We start from the raw sequence: 17,915 nt of genomic DNA, 5'->3' as shown, positions 1-17,915 counted from the left end.
CAGCTTTCTAATTTTACAAGGGGTTACACGATTAGTAAGTGTCTGAGGTGGGATTTGAATCCAGGACTCCCACATAAGAAGACCAGTGCCTTAACCATTACACCACACTATTTCTGTGTGATCCTGGACATTTCATTTCTCTCCGAGAATAATTCTTATAAAAAGTATCTCTGAGTCCAGGAAGGAGAACAAATCCTCCTTACCTAGTGAGGTCTTTGAGCAGCTGAACAATTCGTATTAGTCAATCAACAATTATTCTGAATGAAGCTAGAGAAGGAGGGGGAAAGTAATGAAGTTTTCTTCAGTTTCCTCATCTGTAAAATGAGCAGGAGAAGCTAAATTACTCTAGTTTCTTTACCAAGAAAACCCTAAATGGGGTCATGAAGTCAAACACAGCTGAAAATTGACTGAACAACAACATGTGGTGTTTACTCCACGTCAGGCGCTGTGCTGTTTTACAATCATTATCCTATTTGCTCCTCACAACAATCCTGGGAAGAAGGCACTTTTGTTATCTCCACTTGGCAGATGAGGAAATTGAGGCAAAGAGAGGTAAAATGCTTTGATGGGGCTTGCACAGTTTTATAAGAGCTAAAAAGAGGAAGCAGCTAATCTCAAAGCTGGTGCTCAATTTTAGATTCAGAGGAGAGGGAGAGGAATATAAATTTGAATTTGGTGGAGGGCCTTTAGACATGTCATGTGGGCAAGAGAAGTTCTTCAAAGAAAGAAGGCAGAAGTATAAGATAAACCTAAGAATCCTATGCTTTTAAATCCAAGGAAGGACAGCTAATAGGAGAAAGGGGACTGCTCCTTAGGAGCTACAGTAACTGAAGATCTGGACAGACTTGGGGTATAGAAAAGGAGGGAGGCTTAGAACCCCCTTCTCTTTTGCGTCGTGGATCCAGGACACCTGGAAACCTTCTGTACTCTCTTCTAGAACCACTCTAGAACCCCCCCCCCCAAAAAAAAAAGAACTCGAGACTTACAGACTCGAAAATGGTTCGAGTATGTAGAATAAACTACCATGGAAGGGTGCAGATTTTAGGGTGACATGGGCATTTTCGAGTTTGTCTTCTAGAGATACTTAATAGAGAAACCAACTTTTGAAATGAGCAGAATTAGAAAGCTCATTGAGCTGGGAATTGGAGATCTTGGTTCAAGGGTTAATGGGACTGATGGTAGAAATCTGTACTCTTTCTCAAATAGGATGTTGGGAAGCTATGAGATAATGGATATAAAAGTCGATTGAAGTTTGCCACAGGGGTTTTGTTTTTCTTGCTTTCTCTATGTCGAGTGGTGATAAGATGGAGAAAAGGAAGATTGTGAAAGTAAAATTTCATTTTAAAAAATACATTGAAAACATTAAATATTAAATAAATGTAAATAATGACCATCAACATGGGAGGGGAGGGGGATTCACAACAACCTTGGGAGAGTAGATGCCATTATTATTCCCATTTTATAGATGAGGAAACTGAGGCAAATAGATTTAACATGATTTTGCTTAGGGTTACATAGTGAGACCAGATCTTTTTGACAATGTTTCCAAAGAGTTTTCCATGCATTCTCATTGGAGCTTCAGAACAACCCTGTGAAGTAGGGATTATCTTTGTTTTACAGATAAATTGCATAATTAATAAGAAGCAGGGAGTAGATAGAGTGTCAAGCTGAAGTCAAAAAGACTCAACTTCCTGAGTTCAAATCTGGTTTCAGATACTTACTAGCTGTGTGACCCTCGGCAAGTCATTTAACCTCATTTGCCTCAGTTTTCCCATCTGTAAAATGAGCTGAAGAAAGAAGTGGCAAACCACTGCAGTATTTCTGCCAAGAAAACTCCAAATGGGGCAAGAAGAATTGAACACAACTAAAACCAATTAAACAACATAGCTAGTAAATGCCAGCGATAGGACTGGACTCTAAGTCTAGTACTCCTAGCTACTGGATCCTATTGTTTTGGTTCCCAGAGGCATGGTAAATGTTCCTTCCACTGATCCAATGTAGATCAGAGTCAACACTGGAACCCAGACCTCTCCAGCTCCAAGGTGGGCTTTCCAACCCCTCTCCCATGCTTCCTGTAATGAACAGAAATTTAAGCTATTGAGAAAAATCATCTCATTTTTTTTATATAGGAAACTGATGACTATGAAGGAGAAGATGCTTTTCCAAGCTTTCAAAATGACTTTGTGTAAGAGAGATATTTGGACTTAGGTGCCCAGAATCAAAGTCTTCTGCTATTTGCCTTTCAGAGAATGAATTGTTAAAAACTCAGGTGGTCTAGGTGTATATGAACTCAGAAACCTGGGTTCAAATCTTGGGTTCATCTTCTAGTTGTGTAACTCTCAGCAAATCAGTTCATCACTAGGGCCCTCTGTTTTCTCCTCAGAAACAAAGGCATGGGTTGGACTAGGTGACCTTCAAAGCCTCTTTCAGCTCTTAACAGTGTGTGATCGAAGGTGAATGGCTGAGGCTGACACTGAACTGATCTATCTCCTGTCTCTGTTTGTGTTTCTAGTGGAAAGATGCATCAGTTCAATGCAGGCCGGGACTCAGATGGTCAAGCTTCGAGGTGGCTCCAAGGGCTTGGTTCGCTTTTACTATCTGGACGAGCACAAGTCGTGCATCCGCTGGCGGCCATCGCGGAAGAATGAGAAGGCCAAGAGTAAGTATGGCGCCCACTTTCCATTTGGGTGGATCCTAATGGTTCTCCCTTCTTTACCAGCTTCCTTTTAACAACATCACCATCCCTGGCATTGGCCCTGCCCTCCAGGCAGGGAATGAGAGGAAGGTATCCTAAGAAGGGTGAGCAAGGAATTATTCATGAGGCAAGGAGAGAGCAGTAGGGCTCAGCCCTGTAATGGGGGACCTGAGGTCTTTGACTTTAAGCTTTCCGACCTCTTACAGGAGGTGACATGGGTATGATAGGAAGAAGCCAATAAGAGGAGTTTCTTTATGTATTCATTAGCAAAGAAAGCGATACCTGGGTCTGCAATGTCTTCCCTCTGACAGTTCCCAGGGAGGTGGGGAATGGAAAGTGGCAGCTCTGAGCCTGCTGTCCCCCTAACCCTTCTCTGCAGTCCTGCAATCTCCTTGCTTACAGAGGAGCCAATTTACTGGTTGCTAATGCCTACTTTTCTCATTACTGTCCTAGAAGCCAGAGCAAAGATGGATAGATAAAGCTAGTCATGCGATTCCAGGAGACTCAAATTGGCCCCAGAGAGTTCTGTGACCCCCCCCTCCAAAACCCCTTTATTTCTATCACCCTCATCCCACCCCACCCCCAAAAAAACTCAAGATTCAGAAAAAGGGAGTTCAAAGGAGGGAGAGCAGATTGGCAGTGTCTTACAAGAAAACCAGGGCCAAGAAAGGTCAGTTAGCTTTCTTTTTTAATTACTTATTTTAGCCAAGATTCTAACATTCAGGTACAGGAACAGCTAAGATGAATCCAGCTTTCAACATAGGATCTTACACTTCCTGAAGAATAGATGCTTCTTACTTCCCTTTTCTTGCCCATTTCCCTTTCTTCCCTCCTTGTCTTTCCCTTTTTCTTACCTCTTATCTTTTCCCTTCTCTTCCTTTGTCTTTCTCCTTTATTTTGTCCCTCTTATTCCCCTCTCCTGTTTCTTTCTTTCCCTTTATCTTACCCCTTCTCTTCCTCTTTGTCTTCCCCCTTCCCCTATATCTTCTTCTCTTCCCCTTTCTCTTCTTCCTTATCTTCCCCTGCTCTTCCCTTTCTCCTCTTCCTTTTTGTCTTTCTTGTTCCCTCCCCCTTTTTTTCTCCTTCATCTTTACCTCTTCCTTCTCCTGTCTCTATCCCCTCTTCTTCCCCTTTGCCTTACCTCTTCTCTTCATCCCTTTCTCTTCTTCGTTGTCTTTTCCTTTCTCTTTCCCCTTCTTTTTCTTTCTCCTCTTCCCCCTTCCCTTTTCTTCTTTTTCCTAAGACTTATCTCCTTTCCCTCCTCAATAGTATTTTACTTTTCCAAATACACATAAATATAATTTCCAACATTCATTTTTATTAAAGCTTTCTAATTTTCAAAAGATATGCATAGATAATTGTTCAATATTGAACCCTTGTGTTCCAATTTCCCCTCTTCCCCTAGATATCAAGTAATCCAATATATACAAAACTTGGTAAAATATATGTAAAATCCAATATATGCATACATATTTATATAATTTTCATGCTACATGAGAAAAATCAGATCAAAAGGGGAAAAAATGAGAAAGAAAATAAAATGCAAGCAAACAACAACAAAAAGAGTGGAAATGCTATGTTGTGATCCATACTCAGTTCCCACAGTCCTCTCTCTGAATGTATATGGCTCTCTCCATCACAAGATCATTGGAATTGGTCTGGATCATCTCATTTTCAACATTCATTTTTGTAAGACTTTGTGTATCAAAATTTTCTCCCTTCCTCCCTTATCCTTCCTTCTTTCCATAGAGAGCAGGCAATCTGATATAGGTTAAATATGTGTGATCCTTTTAAACATTCCATTTTTGTCATGTTGTACAAAAACAGGGATAGAACACTGGACTTTGATTAAGAAGACCTGGGTTTCAAAAATGATTTTTTAAAAATGGAAAAGACCTATATGTACAAATAGACATATATGTATGTGTGTGTGTATATAAAGCAGCCCTTTTCTGGGGACAAAGAATTGAAAATTGAGGGGATGCCAGTCAATTGGAGAATGGCTGGATGAACTGAGGTTTATGATTAAGGTGGAATACAATTGTGCTCTAAGAAGTGATGAACAGGACACTCTGAAAAACTTGAAGAGATTTACGTGAGCTGATGCAAAGTAAAATGTACTACAACAAAGTACAGCAATATTATAAGATGATCGACTTTGATCAGATAAATGACTTAGCTATTCTCAGCAATACAATGATCCAAGACAACTCTGAAGAGTTTATAAAGAAAAACATTATCCATATCTAGAGAAAGAACTGATGGCATATGAATCCAAAGTGAAGCATACTTTTTATTTTTCTTGAGGCTTTTTTATTTTTTATTTATCTTTTTTTTCTGAACATGACTAATATGGAAATGTTTTACATGACTGCACATGTATGACCTCTATCAGATTACTTGCCTTCTCAATGGGGGTTGGGAGAAAGGAGGAACGAAGAGAATTTGGACCCAAGTTTTAAAAATGAATGTTAAAAATTGTTTTTATGTATAACTGGGGAAAAATAAAAAATACTACAATTAAAAATTATTTAATTAAATAATTAAAATTTTAATTTAAAAAAAAGAACTGGATTTGAAACTTGTCTTAGATACTAGCATCTGTATGACACAGCCCAAGGTGCTTCTGGGATCTCAAGACCAAGGTCATATAGCTGAAAGAGACCTCAGAGAGCAACTAATGTAGTCCTTTTGTTTTACAAATAAGGAAACTGAGATTCAGGATGGTTAAATGATTTTCCCCAAATCAAAGCAGTAGGAATAGAAACCCAGGTTTTCTACTATGTTTCCCAGAATATGATGGTGGGGAAAAGTAAGCAATTAAATACAAATTTTGGCAATTTTGAGGGACATAATGTCTAGAGTGCTGAGCCAGAAGTCAAGACCTTTGGAGACTCTCATAAGGTTCCTAGAGAAGTTATCGTTGAGCTTCAGTTTTCTCCATACTAAAATAGGAATAATTATATGACCTACCTCACAAGGATGTTGTGAAGCTCAAATGAGATGTTGTATTATGTACTTTGCAGACTTGAGGGCTACAGAAAATGCTAACTGTTATTTAAGGAATCTGGGATCCCAATGGTGTGGGCATTTTCTCCATAAACACCCATCATAGCTCATTTTCCTCTTTGTAGCCCATTCAATCTTTACCTTAGTTCTCCCAGAGATTTTTCCTTTTGGACAGCAGGCCTTCCTCCAGGCCTTTATTCCCCTTACTTTCCAGAGTATAATATAACAACAACCATAAAGACAAAAATAGTTCCCTCACCCCCTCAAAACATGGGAGTCATAATAAGCCCTTTACTAGAACCTGGGCTAAGGTTGGAGAAAGTAGCTGCCTGACAAAAACATAAAAGCATCAGCTCTGGGCCTCAGTATTACTTGTTATTGGAAAGATGGATGACTCCCTTGTTATCTAGCCCAGGAGAATTACTTGTCCCCGGAGGGAAGATTTATGTGGGGACAGAACTCAGATGATAGAATTGCTTTTTCACTGCTGACTCTTCTAGTCTCAATTTTCTTTACACTTTTTCCCTTCTATCTCTCTCCTACCTCTCTCCCTTTTTTCACCCTCCTTCCCTCTCTCAATCTCTATCTCTCCCCTTCCTTCTCCCTCTTTTTTCTTTGCTTTCTCCCTCTCCCTTTTCTCTTTTCTCTGTGTCTCTCTCTCCTTCCCTCTTTCTCTCTCTTCCTCCATCTCTCCCTCCTTCCTTTTCCTCTTTTCCCTACCGTGTAATATCTCTCACCCTTGCTCCTCTAGGAGTCTTCAATCTCAGCTTGTTGGATTCACCAGCATCTTCCTCCCCGAGCGCAGGAGCCATAGAACAAGAGCAGCACTTTATGTGTCATTCCAGTAACTTTGAAAAGAGAGCTGGGAAGGGAAGATAAAGTGCTGACCTGCTTCTTGCTCTGCCGCCTATTTCTCTCAGCATGGGACTTTCTTAGGAGCAAGTCCAGAAGTAGGATGGCCTCTCTTTCCCAAACAGCTGTATCCAGATGTCCTTGTTCACATTTTCCCCACAGTGTTCCTTAGCTGATGTCAGTGATGAGCCCACTCATAGCAGAGTCCTTTTATTCATCTTTGACCCTGTCTGAACTCTGTTGGAGAGATGAATTCAGGGGTAGGAACAAAGAAGGGGTTTCTAAGCCTAGATCCTGAATCTGACTTGGGGTAAGAGATCAAAGAGCAGGAAGGCACCTTCTTGGACACCCCATACCATTTTTTTCCTACTCCATTGGAGACCCAATTTCAGGATTATTTAGAATACATGTGAGGGCAAGGAGGGACTCTCCAATTGTCCAACCAATGATTCCTAGTTTTCTATAACATATTAAAACTATAACATAGTTTTCTATAACATATTTCTATAATATATTCTGTAACATACAGAATATAACATTTTGCATTAATCGCATTAAGAATCAATCCAATGAGACATTTATTAGGGAGGAAGCACAGTGTATTGAAGAGAGTGAGCTGATCTTGTGTGGAGGATCTGGGTTCAAATCCCACCTCAAACACTTCCTGATTCAGTGACTCTGAGAATATCTCCCTAATCTCAGTTTCCTCATCTATAAAAAGAACATAATAATAAGAGCATTCACCTCCTGGAGTAGCTGTGAGCATCGGATCAGATAAAATGTTCTGAAAACCTTAAGGCAAAGATATAAATTTGTGGTATCATAGGGTTCAATCTGGAATGGACTTAATCCAAAATCCTATATTTTACAGATAAAGAAACTGAGACTCGGGTAGCTCAGATGATTTGCCCAAAGTTTCACGGCTATTAAGGGACTGAGATGGGATTTGAGTTCAGATTTTCCAATTCCAAATTCTATGATCTTCCCACTTTACTATCATGTTATTGATTATTATTACTTGACTGCAAAGAATATTTCTAGGCAGTTGAGAGGTGGGGGCAGAGAATAAAGTTTGGATGAGACAATCTCTAGATACATAGTTTGTATCCTAGTTACGAAGAGTTAGGTCATCTACACAAAGAAAAATAATACACAAAATTCTACAAATTATCTAAAGCAGTGAAAAATCTATGTCAGATGGGAAAGGAAAGAAGGCTACCAAGGAGAGAATTAAAGGAGGTAACATTCATTGTTCAACTTATATTCTGAGGAGTTGGATCTAGGTTTTTATTAAAGTCTATCCCCATTCATTCCAGCAATCTTCTTTTTTTGAGTGCCCATTATATACAAGGATGCCCCATTCAAGACATAAAAAGGGAAAATGACAAAGTTGTTCACGACTATCTTGGAATCCAGGGGATACAGTAGATTAGAGTTCTAGACTTGGAGACAGAAGCTCTGAGCCTCAACCATTATTTAAGTGATTTCATCTCTGACCCAGTTTTCTCATCTGTAAAAAGAGAATTATAAAAGGACCTACAAATGAGATAACAATTACAAAAAAGCAAAACAAGACTACTTGGCTACATATAAATGCTGACTCACTTTTCTGATCTTCCTTGCTACTTTCTTCCCCAGTCTCCATTGATTCTGTCCAGGAAGTATGTGAAGGAAAGCAGTCAGAGATTTTCCAGCGCTATGCAGATGGGAGCTTTGACCCCAACTGCTGCTTCAGCATCTACTATGGGGACCACATGGAGTCTCTGGACCTTGTGTCCTCCAACGGAGAAGAAGCTCGAACCTGGATCACAGGCCTCCGGTACCTGATGGCAGGAATCAGCGACGAGGACAGTTTGTCCAAACGCCAGAGAACTCGTGACCAATATCCTTTGGAACTGGAGTTGGGGCTGAGATGGGAAAGGAGGTAATTGGAGAATCTTTGGGGATTATTAGGAAATAGTCTATTCCACCCTCCTCTGCCCCTCCAGACTTAATTTTATCTTATAAGATTTATATTCTTATTGAAAAGCAATGTGGTAGAGAGCAATGGTCTTGTTATCTCTAGAAGCCTGAGAGCACCTTGAGAGTGGGACTTGGATTTTTTTGTTTGCCTTTATTCTCAGCACTTAGCATGGTGCTTTATGCTATCTGTTGGCTGATTGACTGGACTTGGAGAAAACAGGTTTTTGGGTTTTAATCTTATTTTTGATACTTTCGAGCTCTATAACCATGAGCAGGTCACCTCCTTCCTCTAAGTCTCAGTTTCCTTATTTGTAAAAAGGGATTGATAATACATGCCTCACAAAGTTGTTCTTAAGATAAAATGAGATAATGATGGAAAACTTTTGGACTCTCTAAATGTCATCTGTTATCCTGAGTCTCAATTATACCAAGAATCAGCATGACACGTCTCTCTGGGCCTCAGTTTATCCTTTTGTCAAAACTGGGAATTGGACTAGATAATCACTAAAGTTCTTTCTACCTCTTTAAAAATAAATGGACAGAACATACCAACAATGATAAGATTTTAGAGTTGAATGAGACCTTAGAGATGTTCTTGTTTGACTCCTTCATTATATAGATGGGGAAACTGAGACACAGGAATCAGGAAAATCTTCCTAAAAATTAAAGCTATACAAGAATATAGAATGAACCGAGTTAGGAAGGAGAAGGTCCCTCTACATGTAAGTTTTCAGGCAGAAGCCGGATGGCTACTTATTGAGTATCGGATGACTTATGGCAATCTTCAGTTTACATTGTTGGCTATTGACTTTCCTTCCATTTCTAAGAACTCTGTGATTCAGTGATAGTGAGAGAGAGGCAGCATGTCAAAGTAGATAAATAACTGTCCTCAGAGACGGAAGTACTTATGTTCAGATCCCATCTCTGACGTGCTGGCTCTGTGATCTGGAATAAATCATTTAAAGTTTTAATGCTCTGAGTAATTCTATTAGGATTGTAAACTACACAGAAGGTAGAAACTTGTGTTGGTACTGGTAAAGGAAGTTTTCTCATCTGGCGTTTCCTAACCTATGAGATTTACAGATTAAGTCCCTATTCCTATGACTCCAGAATTGACCCAAAGCCCACTAGTCAGTGTAGAGTTGGAGTGTTCTGGCTCTGACCCCAATCAATTAATCAAATAAGCATTTGGTAAATGCTTACTATGTGATAAGTATTTTCCTGAGCACTGGAGACTCAGACAAAAATGAATTTTTTTTTTTTTTGCTTTTTTTTTCCTGAGTGAAATGAGCAGGACCAGGAGGAAAAATGAAAAATTTTTGCTCTCAAGGACCTTATTATTTATACTTTCAGGGGAGAGAATATGATAGTTTATTGCTCCTATACCACACTGCCTTTCATCTGCCTAAGAAAATGTTCCCAGCCTGTAAAATGGGGTTATTGTTTTTTACCATCACCACAAAAATCTGAGATGGGATGTTGAGTTCCATCTGTTACCTCTAGGTCTGCTCTGCCCAGATTTAGTTAGTGGAAGTGAAGAGGGGCTGGGGAATGAGATGGCCCAAGGGAGGAGCTGAATTGGGAAGGGAAGGCCTCAGTCCTGGGCTATGTTAAGGGATGCTGTTGGGGGTGGGCCAGGCTGGGTCAGGCCAGTTGTCGTGTGGCCCCTAACTCAGCCTCAAAGTGGCTGAAGCAGACGTTTGATGAGGCAGATAAGAATGGGGACGGCAGCCTGAGCATTAACGAAGTCCTCCAGCTCCTTCATAAGCTGAATGTGAACCTTCCGCGGCAGAAGGTGAAACAGATGTTCAAGGTAAGCTGAGGGCAGCCCTGGCAAGGAGCAGGGGGCTGGGGGTACAGGGGAGGGATGGAGAAAAGCAACAGATCTGATCTCCAAGGCCACTTGCTGATGCTTAGTCTTTGGGAGGGGGGTATATGGGAGGGGGAGAGGGTCACACCTCATCGCCCTAAGCCTTTGCCTTGCAAATATCAGCAAAGCTGGAAACCAATGCCTTCCACTCTCAATTATCCAGGCTGTTGAACAGCAACATGATGGTTAATCCAGAAGCCATCTCCAACAGTGAGATCTCTTATCTTATACTTGGTCGTGTATGTGTCGTCCTCCCCAATGTCTGAACTCCAGTAGAAAGGAGACTTCTTGGACCCATTCCTCTTTTCTTTGTACCTCTGAACCTCACACAATTCCTTGTGTCCGCCATCAATCGGCCAACAAGCATTGATTAAGAACTTACTATGTGTCAGGTATTGGGAATCTCTGCCAACTTGAGGAGTTTACATTCTAATTGGGGAAAGAACATATGAACAACTAGTTATTTTTTCATCATAGCTTTTTTATGATAAACATATGCATGGGTAATTTTTCGACATTGACCTTTGCAAACATTTCTGTTCCCAACTTTTCCCCTCTTCCCCCCACCTCCTCCCCTAGATGGTAGATAATCCCATACATGTTAAACAGAACTAGTTATACACAACTTCTATACAGAGTAGATGGAAGAAGGGAAAGGAACATTAGGCAGCATGTGGAGGTGTCAGGGAAAGTGCTCAGTTTTAAGTTCGGAACCTGGGTTTAGATTCCAGATCTCCCCCTTCCAGAAGTTGGATCTTGGGCAAATTTCTTAGGAGGCCAGATTTGACACTTGATTACAGATGATGAATGAGTATGAATGTAGAGTTGAGGACAATAGTGAAAATGAGAAAGACAGAGGGCGAGGAAGAGAGATTGATTTTTGTTATTGTTATTTTTCTTTTAATTTTTATTTTTTGTTAGTGAGTCATTTCAACTGGGTCTGCCTCTTCCTGGAAGCATTTGGGGTTTTCCTGATAGAGATATTGGAGTGGTTTGCTATTTCTTTTTCCAGCTCAATTTACAGATAGGGAAACTGAGGCAGGTGATATTTAATTGAATTGCCCAGGATTACTGGCTAGTATCTGAAGCCAGATTTGAACTTAAGAAGATGAGCCGTGCTGACTCCAGGCACTTTGCTACCTAGCAGGGGGCGGACACACACACACACACACAGACAGACAGACAGAGACACACATACATACACATAGAGACAGAGGGACAGAGAGAGACATAGAGACACATAGAGAGACACAGAGACTGATTGATTGATTTAGAATTGTGGAAAGGACATGTAGCCCACTTACTCCTTTAATAAAATAGACAAGTGAGACCCAGATAAATAAAGTGATTTTTCTTAAGGTCATACAAGTAGCAAGTGGAAAGGATGAGATTTGAACCCAGGTCCTTTGACTACACTTCTGTGCTCTTCCCACTGCCAAATATCCCTTTTCTGAGTCTCATATTGCTCTTCTGTAAAACCAGGGGGCTTTAGATTAGTTTCCTTCCAGCTTTGGATCTCTCCTCCTTGTTAGATGCTTAATAAGTATTTGTGGCTCAGCACAGGATTTTGATGAAGCAGCAGATTCTCCTTCCTAACAATATCAGGCTTAAGCAAGCTTTTAGATAGGTTCTAATTTCGTGAGCTAATTGCTGGAGGAGCTGAAGAATTGGCTGTCGTGGGGGAAAGGGATTAGTTTTGTTCTGCTTGGCCCCAGAGGACTGAACTAGGATCTTGGTGAAGGAAGCTGCAAAGAGGCAGATTTGGGCTTGAGGTCAGGAAAAATTTCCTAACAATTACAGCCATCCCAGAGTGCAATAGGCTGCTTCCAGAAATAGCCCGTTTCCTCCTTATGGAGGTCTGGAAGATGAGACTGAACGAGGCCCTGTGTTGGGTCTGCTGTGGGCAGTTCCTTCGGATATGTGGGCTGGGCTAACAGGTCTTCCACATTCTGTGATTGTGTGTGAACAAGCTGGAGAGTGGAAGCCAGGCAGAAGGGTCCTTAATCTCTGTGGATCTCAAGGGTTCCGGAAGAGCAGCTGTTCTCCCCCATCCTGGTTGGGTGGAAGATTGAGGGACCAAGTTCCCTGAAGCCAATAGATGATCACAGAACTTCAGGGGATGATCCAACCCAATAGGATGGACCTGGCACACGCCAAGTGTACAAATCACTTCTCCCTAGTTGTTGAAACTTAAAAGGGGACAGAGCCAATGGATTGGGCTCACTCTGGTGCTCTTGATGGACTCCTAGAAATGGAGGCAGGAAAACCTGTTTTTCCTCAAACAATGTCTTTCATGACTCCTCTTCATTACCCACCATGTCCAATCAGTTATCTAAAATTATCATCCCTTTCCTGATGATCCCTCTCCCATTTGTCCCCCACTTTCTTCACGCAGCTCCCACACACCTAATTCAGTCCTGTGCCATCTTTCACCTGGGCTATTACAATAACCGCTAATTCATTTTCCTGCCCCCATCTTCCCCCGATCCAATCTATCCTTCATTAATCTGCCAAAGATATTTTTCCTCAAGCATAGTCCTAATCATGTTATTTCTGTACCCAGTATACACTCCAGTGTTTACTTACGGGAACAAATAAAACTCCTATTTGGAATCGAAAGTTCTTTATCACCTGGATCCTTCCAGTCTTCTTACTCTAGGTTTTAGCCATATTGACTGCTTTTCTTAAATGCTGTTTCATCTCCAGCCACCATGGCTTTGTACTTTCTGGAATGGTTTCCTTCCCAAACTTTGCCTCTTAGAATTCCTGGCTTCCTTTAAGATTCAACGCCAAAGCTTCCTTCTTTGAGAAGCCTTTTCTGTTCCCCCCCTTCCCCCCTTCCCCCAGAGACTGTTGCCTCATTTAAATCCAATTTATGCACCATCAGTCAAGAAACGGCATCCCGTGATGTTCAGAAACAAAGGACTGAAAACAACATTGACTTCCCCTTGAACCACCTCTGAGTGTATCTTGTATGGATCTGTTTATGTATAAATTGTCCCTCCTATTAAATTATAAGCTAGGGATTGTATCTCTTTCCTTCACAATCCCACTGCTTACAAAGTACCCGGCCTAAGGTAAATACTGAATCAAGTCCTTGTTGGGTCATGAGCAAATTATGCTGAGCCTCGGTTTCCTGATCTGAAAAATGAGGTTAGAATGAGCAGCCTTTAAGTTCATTTTAGCTCTAAATATATGCTCCTAAACAACCTCTAATCCCTCTGCTCCCAGTCAAGCTCCCCAAATAGAAGCGGTTTTGAAATCCCTTTTCCGAGGTGTATTTGATTAAGTTCTCCTCTAATGACTGGCTGAAGGCCGCAAGGGTTTTTGACTGATAGTCATGTGGCCTGCGGTTTGCTTTGAGGCGAAGAGGATGCTGGACCAGAGAGTCCTGAGGTCAGCATGAGCCAGTGAAAAGGATAATGGATTTTAGTCAGAGAAACTGGACTTAAATCCGAGGCTGCTGTATTCTTTCTGAAAATGTCAGGACTATCGAACAGGGAATGTCAGAACTGGGAGGGACCCTTGGAGATCATTTGTTTTAGTTCTGCTTATTTTACAGGTGTAGAGCCTGAGGCCCACTGGGAAATATTGTGAGCTTTGCTCCTGAGGCTATTGATTATTTCAGGCAGGTGTGCAGAGACTATGAGCCCAGGAGGGAAAAGTCCAAAATGAAGCAAAGCTTTCTCCTTTCCTGCCTTTCCTTTATTTTCCTGGCCTCTTAATAGGCAGGTTCTTGTTTCTGGTTCTGTGGCTCCCAACTGAATTCTCTCTTTCCCCTACCTCTCCCCATCCTCCCCCCTTCTCCCTTCTCTCTCTCTCTCTCTCTCTCTCTCTCTCTCTCTCTCTCTCTCTCTCTCCTCTCTCTGTGTCTCTCTTTCTCTGTCTCCATGTCTCTCTCTCTCTCTCTCTCTCTCTCTCTCTCCTCTCTCTCTCTCTCTCTCTCTCTCTCTCCCCCCCCCACTCTCTGTCTCTGTATCTTCTTTCTCTGTCTGTGTCTCTATTTCTTTCTCTCTCTCTCTCTCTCTCTCTCTCTCTCTCTCTCTCTCTCTCTCTCTCTCTCTCTTTCTCTCAGCAGCAGCCAAATTCATTATCTTGCTCTGCACTCTTTCTCCTTTCTCTCTGGACCTCACTTAGTAATGCATCCCCATTGTTAGAAGTTATGAAAATTCCTCCTTCAGCAGAGCCACAGCCTTTATTGTCTGTAATTATGTTTCCATCTCAGGCTATCATAAGATATTTGGGGTGTAGGAAGGGGGAGCATCTTGGGAGATTTCATTCTGGGCTTCCTTTGAACGGAGGCTGGAACAGGGATAATGTTGAGAACCTGACTCAAAATGAAACCCTTTCTCCCGCCCCATTTCCCCACACTTCAATTTCTTGCCATGATATTTCATTCCAAACCTAGAAGAAGGTTCCTTGAACCTGAAAATCATTGCATTGGGGCTGCTGCTGCTTCCCGTCTGTCTTCTTGACAGCTGCCTCCGGGAGGCCTCCTAGGGGTCTCTCTCTTCTGAAATAGGCTTCTCTTGGTTAGGCAAGAGTAGGCAGTGCTCAGCTGGAGTGAGGAGAGCATTCTGGGCTCCAAAAGGAGAGGGAGAGGAAAAGGGAGAGAAGGAGGGGCAGGAGGATGGGGGGGGGGGTGAGAGGAAGAGAGGAGAGGGAGGGAGAGAGGGAGAAGAAAGGGGAGGGAGAGGGAGAGGGAGAAGAAGAGAGAGGGAGGGAGAAGGAGAGGGAAAGAGAGAGAGAGAGAAAGAGAGAGAGAGAGAGAAAGAGAGAGAGAGAGAGAGAGAGAGAAAAAGAGAGAGAGCAGGGGGATGGGGGTGAGAGGAAGAGAGAAGGAGAGGGAGGGAGAGGGAGGGAAAAAGGGAGAAGGAGGGAAGAGAAGAGAGGAGAGGGAAAGAGAGAGAGAGGAGAGAAGAGAGGGAGAGGAGAGAGGGAGGGGGGCAAGAAGATGGGGGTGAGAGGAAGAAAGAAGGAGAGGGAGAGAGAGAAGGAGAAGGAAGGGGAGAGAAAAAGAGGGAGAAAGTGAGGGAGAGGAAGAGGTGGGGGAGAGGGAGAGGGAGAAGGAGAGGAAGAGAGGGAGGGAGGGGATGGAGGGGGTGAGAGGAAGAGAGAAGGAGAGGGAGAGGGAGGGAAAAAGGGAGAAGGAAGGAAGAGAGAGAGAGGGAGGGAGAAGGAGAGGGAGAGGAGAGAGGGAGGGGGGAGAGGAAGAGGGAGAGAGGGAGGGGCAAGAAGATGGGGGTGAGAGGAAGAAAGAAGGAGAGGGAGAGAGAGAGGAGAAGGAAGGGGAGAGAAAAAGAGGGAGAAAGTGAGGAGAGGAAGAGGTGGGGGAGAGGGAGAGGGAGAAGGAGAGGAGAGAGGGAGGGGCAGGGGGATGGAGGGGGTGAGAGGGAGAGAGAAGGAGAGGGAGAGGGAGGGAAAAGAGGAGAAGGAGGGGGAGAGAGAGAGAGAAGGAGGGGGGAGAGGAAGAGGGAGAGAGGGAGGGGCAGGGGGATGGGGGTGAGAGGAAGAAAGAAGGAGAGGGAGAGGAAAAGGGAGAGAAGGAGGGGCAGGAGGATGGGGGGGGGGGTGAGAGGAAGAGAGGAGAGGGAGGGAGAGAGGGAGAAGAAAGGGAGGGAGAGGAGAGGGAGAAGAAGAGAGAGGGAGGGAGAAGGAGAGGGAAAGAGAGAGAGAGAGAAAGAGAGAGAGAGAGAGAAAGAGAGAGAGAGAGAGAGAAAAAGAGAGAGAGCAGGGGGATGGGGGTGAGAGGAAGAGAGAAGGAGAGGGAGAGGAGAGGGAGGGAAAAAGGGAGAAGGAAGGGGAGAGAAAAAGAGGGAGAAGGAGAGGAGAGAGAGAGGAGAGAAGAGAGGGAGAGGAGAGAGGGAGGGGGGCAAGAAGATGGGGGTGAGAGGAAGAAAGAAGGAGAGGAGAGAGAGAAGGAGAAGGAAGGGGAGAGAAAAAGAGGGAGAAAGTGAGGGAGAGGAAGAGGTGGGGGAGAGGGAGAGGGAGAAGGAGAGGAGAGAGGGAGGGGCAGGGGGATGGAGGGGGTGAGAGGAAGAGAGAAGGAGAGGGAGAGGGAGGGAAAAGAGGAGAAGGAGGGGGAGAGAGAGAGAGAGGGAGGGGGGAGAGGAAGAGGGAGAGAGGGAGGGGCAGGGGGATGGGGGTGAGAGGAAGAGAGGAGAGGGAGGGAAAAAGGGAGAAGGAAGGAAGAGAGAGAGAGGGAGGGAGAGAAGGAAAGACATGGAGAGAGGGAGAGAGACAGAGAGATAGATACACACACACACACACACACACACAAAGAGAGAAATAGAAAGAAACAGAAACACAGAGACAGAGAGGGGGGGAAAGGGAGGGAGGGGAGAGGGAGAGAAGGATGGAGAGAGAGAGAGAGGGAGGGAAGAAGAGAGAGAGAAGGAAGAGAGAAAGTGAGAAATGCACGCTTTTCCCAAAACACATACACACACACCTGACAAAACTGAACTCATCTTGGGCAGTTTTAGGGTCTGTCCAGTACAATGCACAGATATTCTTGGCTGCTGACCAAGAGGCTACACAAGTGGAGAGACTGAGATCTGGCAGAGTCCCTTACAGCTTTCAGGTTTCCAGCTACTTGCTCCTGGTATTCTCATTCCTTCAGTCTCAGTGACAGCCTTCCTGCAAATAAGCTTGAGGGGAGCTCCTGGACTACCCCCAGCAGACATCCTCAAGCATTAGGGCATGTTGATTGAGTGAACATATTCCACTCAATTTAAGAGTTTTTGATTATGTACTTGGTACTGTGCTAATACATGGAGATGTAAAGACAGAATTCTATGTCCCTGTTTTTAAGGTGCTTATATTCTCATTCTTCCTCTCTCCCCCTCCTTCTCTCTCTCTCTCTCTCTCTCTCTCTCTCTCTCTCTCTCTCTCTCTCTCTCTCTCTCTTCTCTCTCTCTCTCTTCTCTCTCTCTTCTCTCTTCTCTCTCTCTCTCTCTCTCTCTCTCTCTCTCTCTCTCTCTCTCTCTCTCTCCTTCTTTCTCTTTCTCTCCCTCCCTCTCCCCCCCCACATACACACCCATAGTATTTTTCCCAATTACATGTAAAGATAGTGTTCAACATTTTTATAAGATTTTGAGTTTCAAATTTTGCTCTTTCCCTTTTTTCCTTTCCCTTCCCTCTCCCCAAGATGGCAAGCAATCTGATGTAGATTATACATGTGCAATCATATAAACTTATTTCCACATTAATCATGCTGTGAAAAAAGAAACAGAACAAAAGGGGAAAGCCACAAAAATATGAAAATTGTATGCTTCGATTTTTATTGAAATGTCATAATTCTTTCACTGAATGTGGACAGCATTTTCCATCATGAGTTTTTTGGAATTGTCTTGAATCATTGTATTGCTGAGAAGACCTAAATTATCAATAGTTGATCATTATATACCGTTGCTATTACTCTGCACAATGTTCTCCTACTTCTGCTAACTTCACTCTGCATCGTTCAAGTACGTCTTTTCAGGTTTTTCTGAAATTTGCCTGCTCATCATTTCTTATAAAACAATAATA

General features: G+C 43.0%; 1 protein-coding gene across 1 annotated transcript in view; it reads left to right on the top strand.

Moving 5' to 3' along the window:
* PLCH2 (phospholipase C eta 2) overlaps positions 1–17,915 on the top strand; it is a 164,181-nt gene that overhangs the window by 46,589 nt on the left and 99,677 nt on the right. The window contains exons 2-4 of the mRNA XM_051988768.1: positions 2,513–2,659; positions 8,195–8,431; positions 10,195–10,331. Coding sequence (XP_051844728.1) covers positions 2,513–2,659; positions 8,195–8,431; positions 10,195–10,331 — 521 coding nt within the window. The remainder of the gene's footprint in view (positions 1–2,512; positions 2,660–8,194; positions 8,432–10,194; positions 10,332–17,915) is intronic.

This window comes from Antechinus flavipes, chromosome 3 (genome assembly GCF_016432865.1).
Source record: "Antechinus flavipes isolate AdamAnt ecotype Samford, QLD, Australia chromosome 3, AdamAnt_v2, whole genome shotgun sequence".
Lineage (NCBI taxonomy): Eukaryota > Metazoa > Chordata > Mammalia > Dasyuromorphia > Dasyuridae > Antechinus > Antechinus flavipes.
The sequence above is the reverse complement of the archived record's forward strand: the minus strand, read 5'-3'. Positions and strand labels throughout refer to the sequence as shown.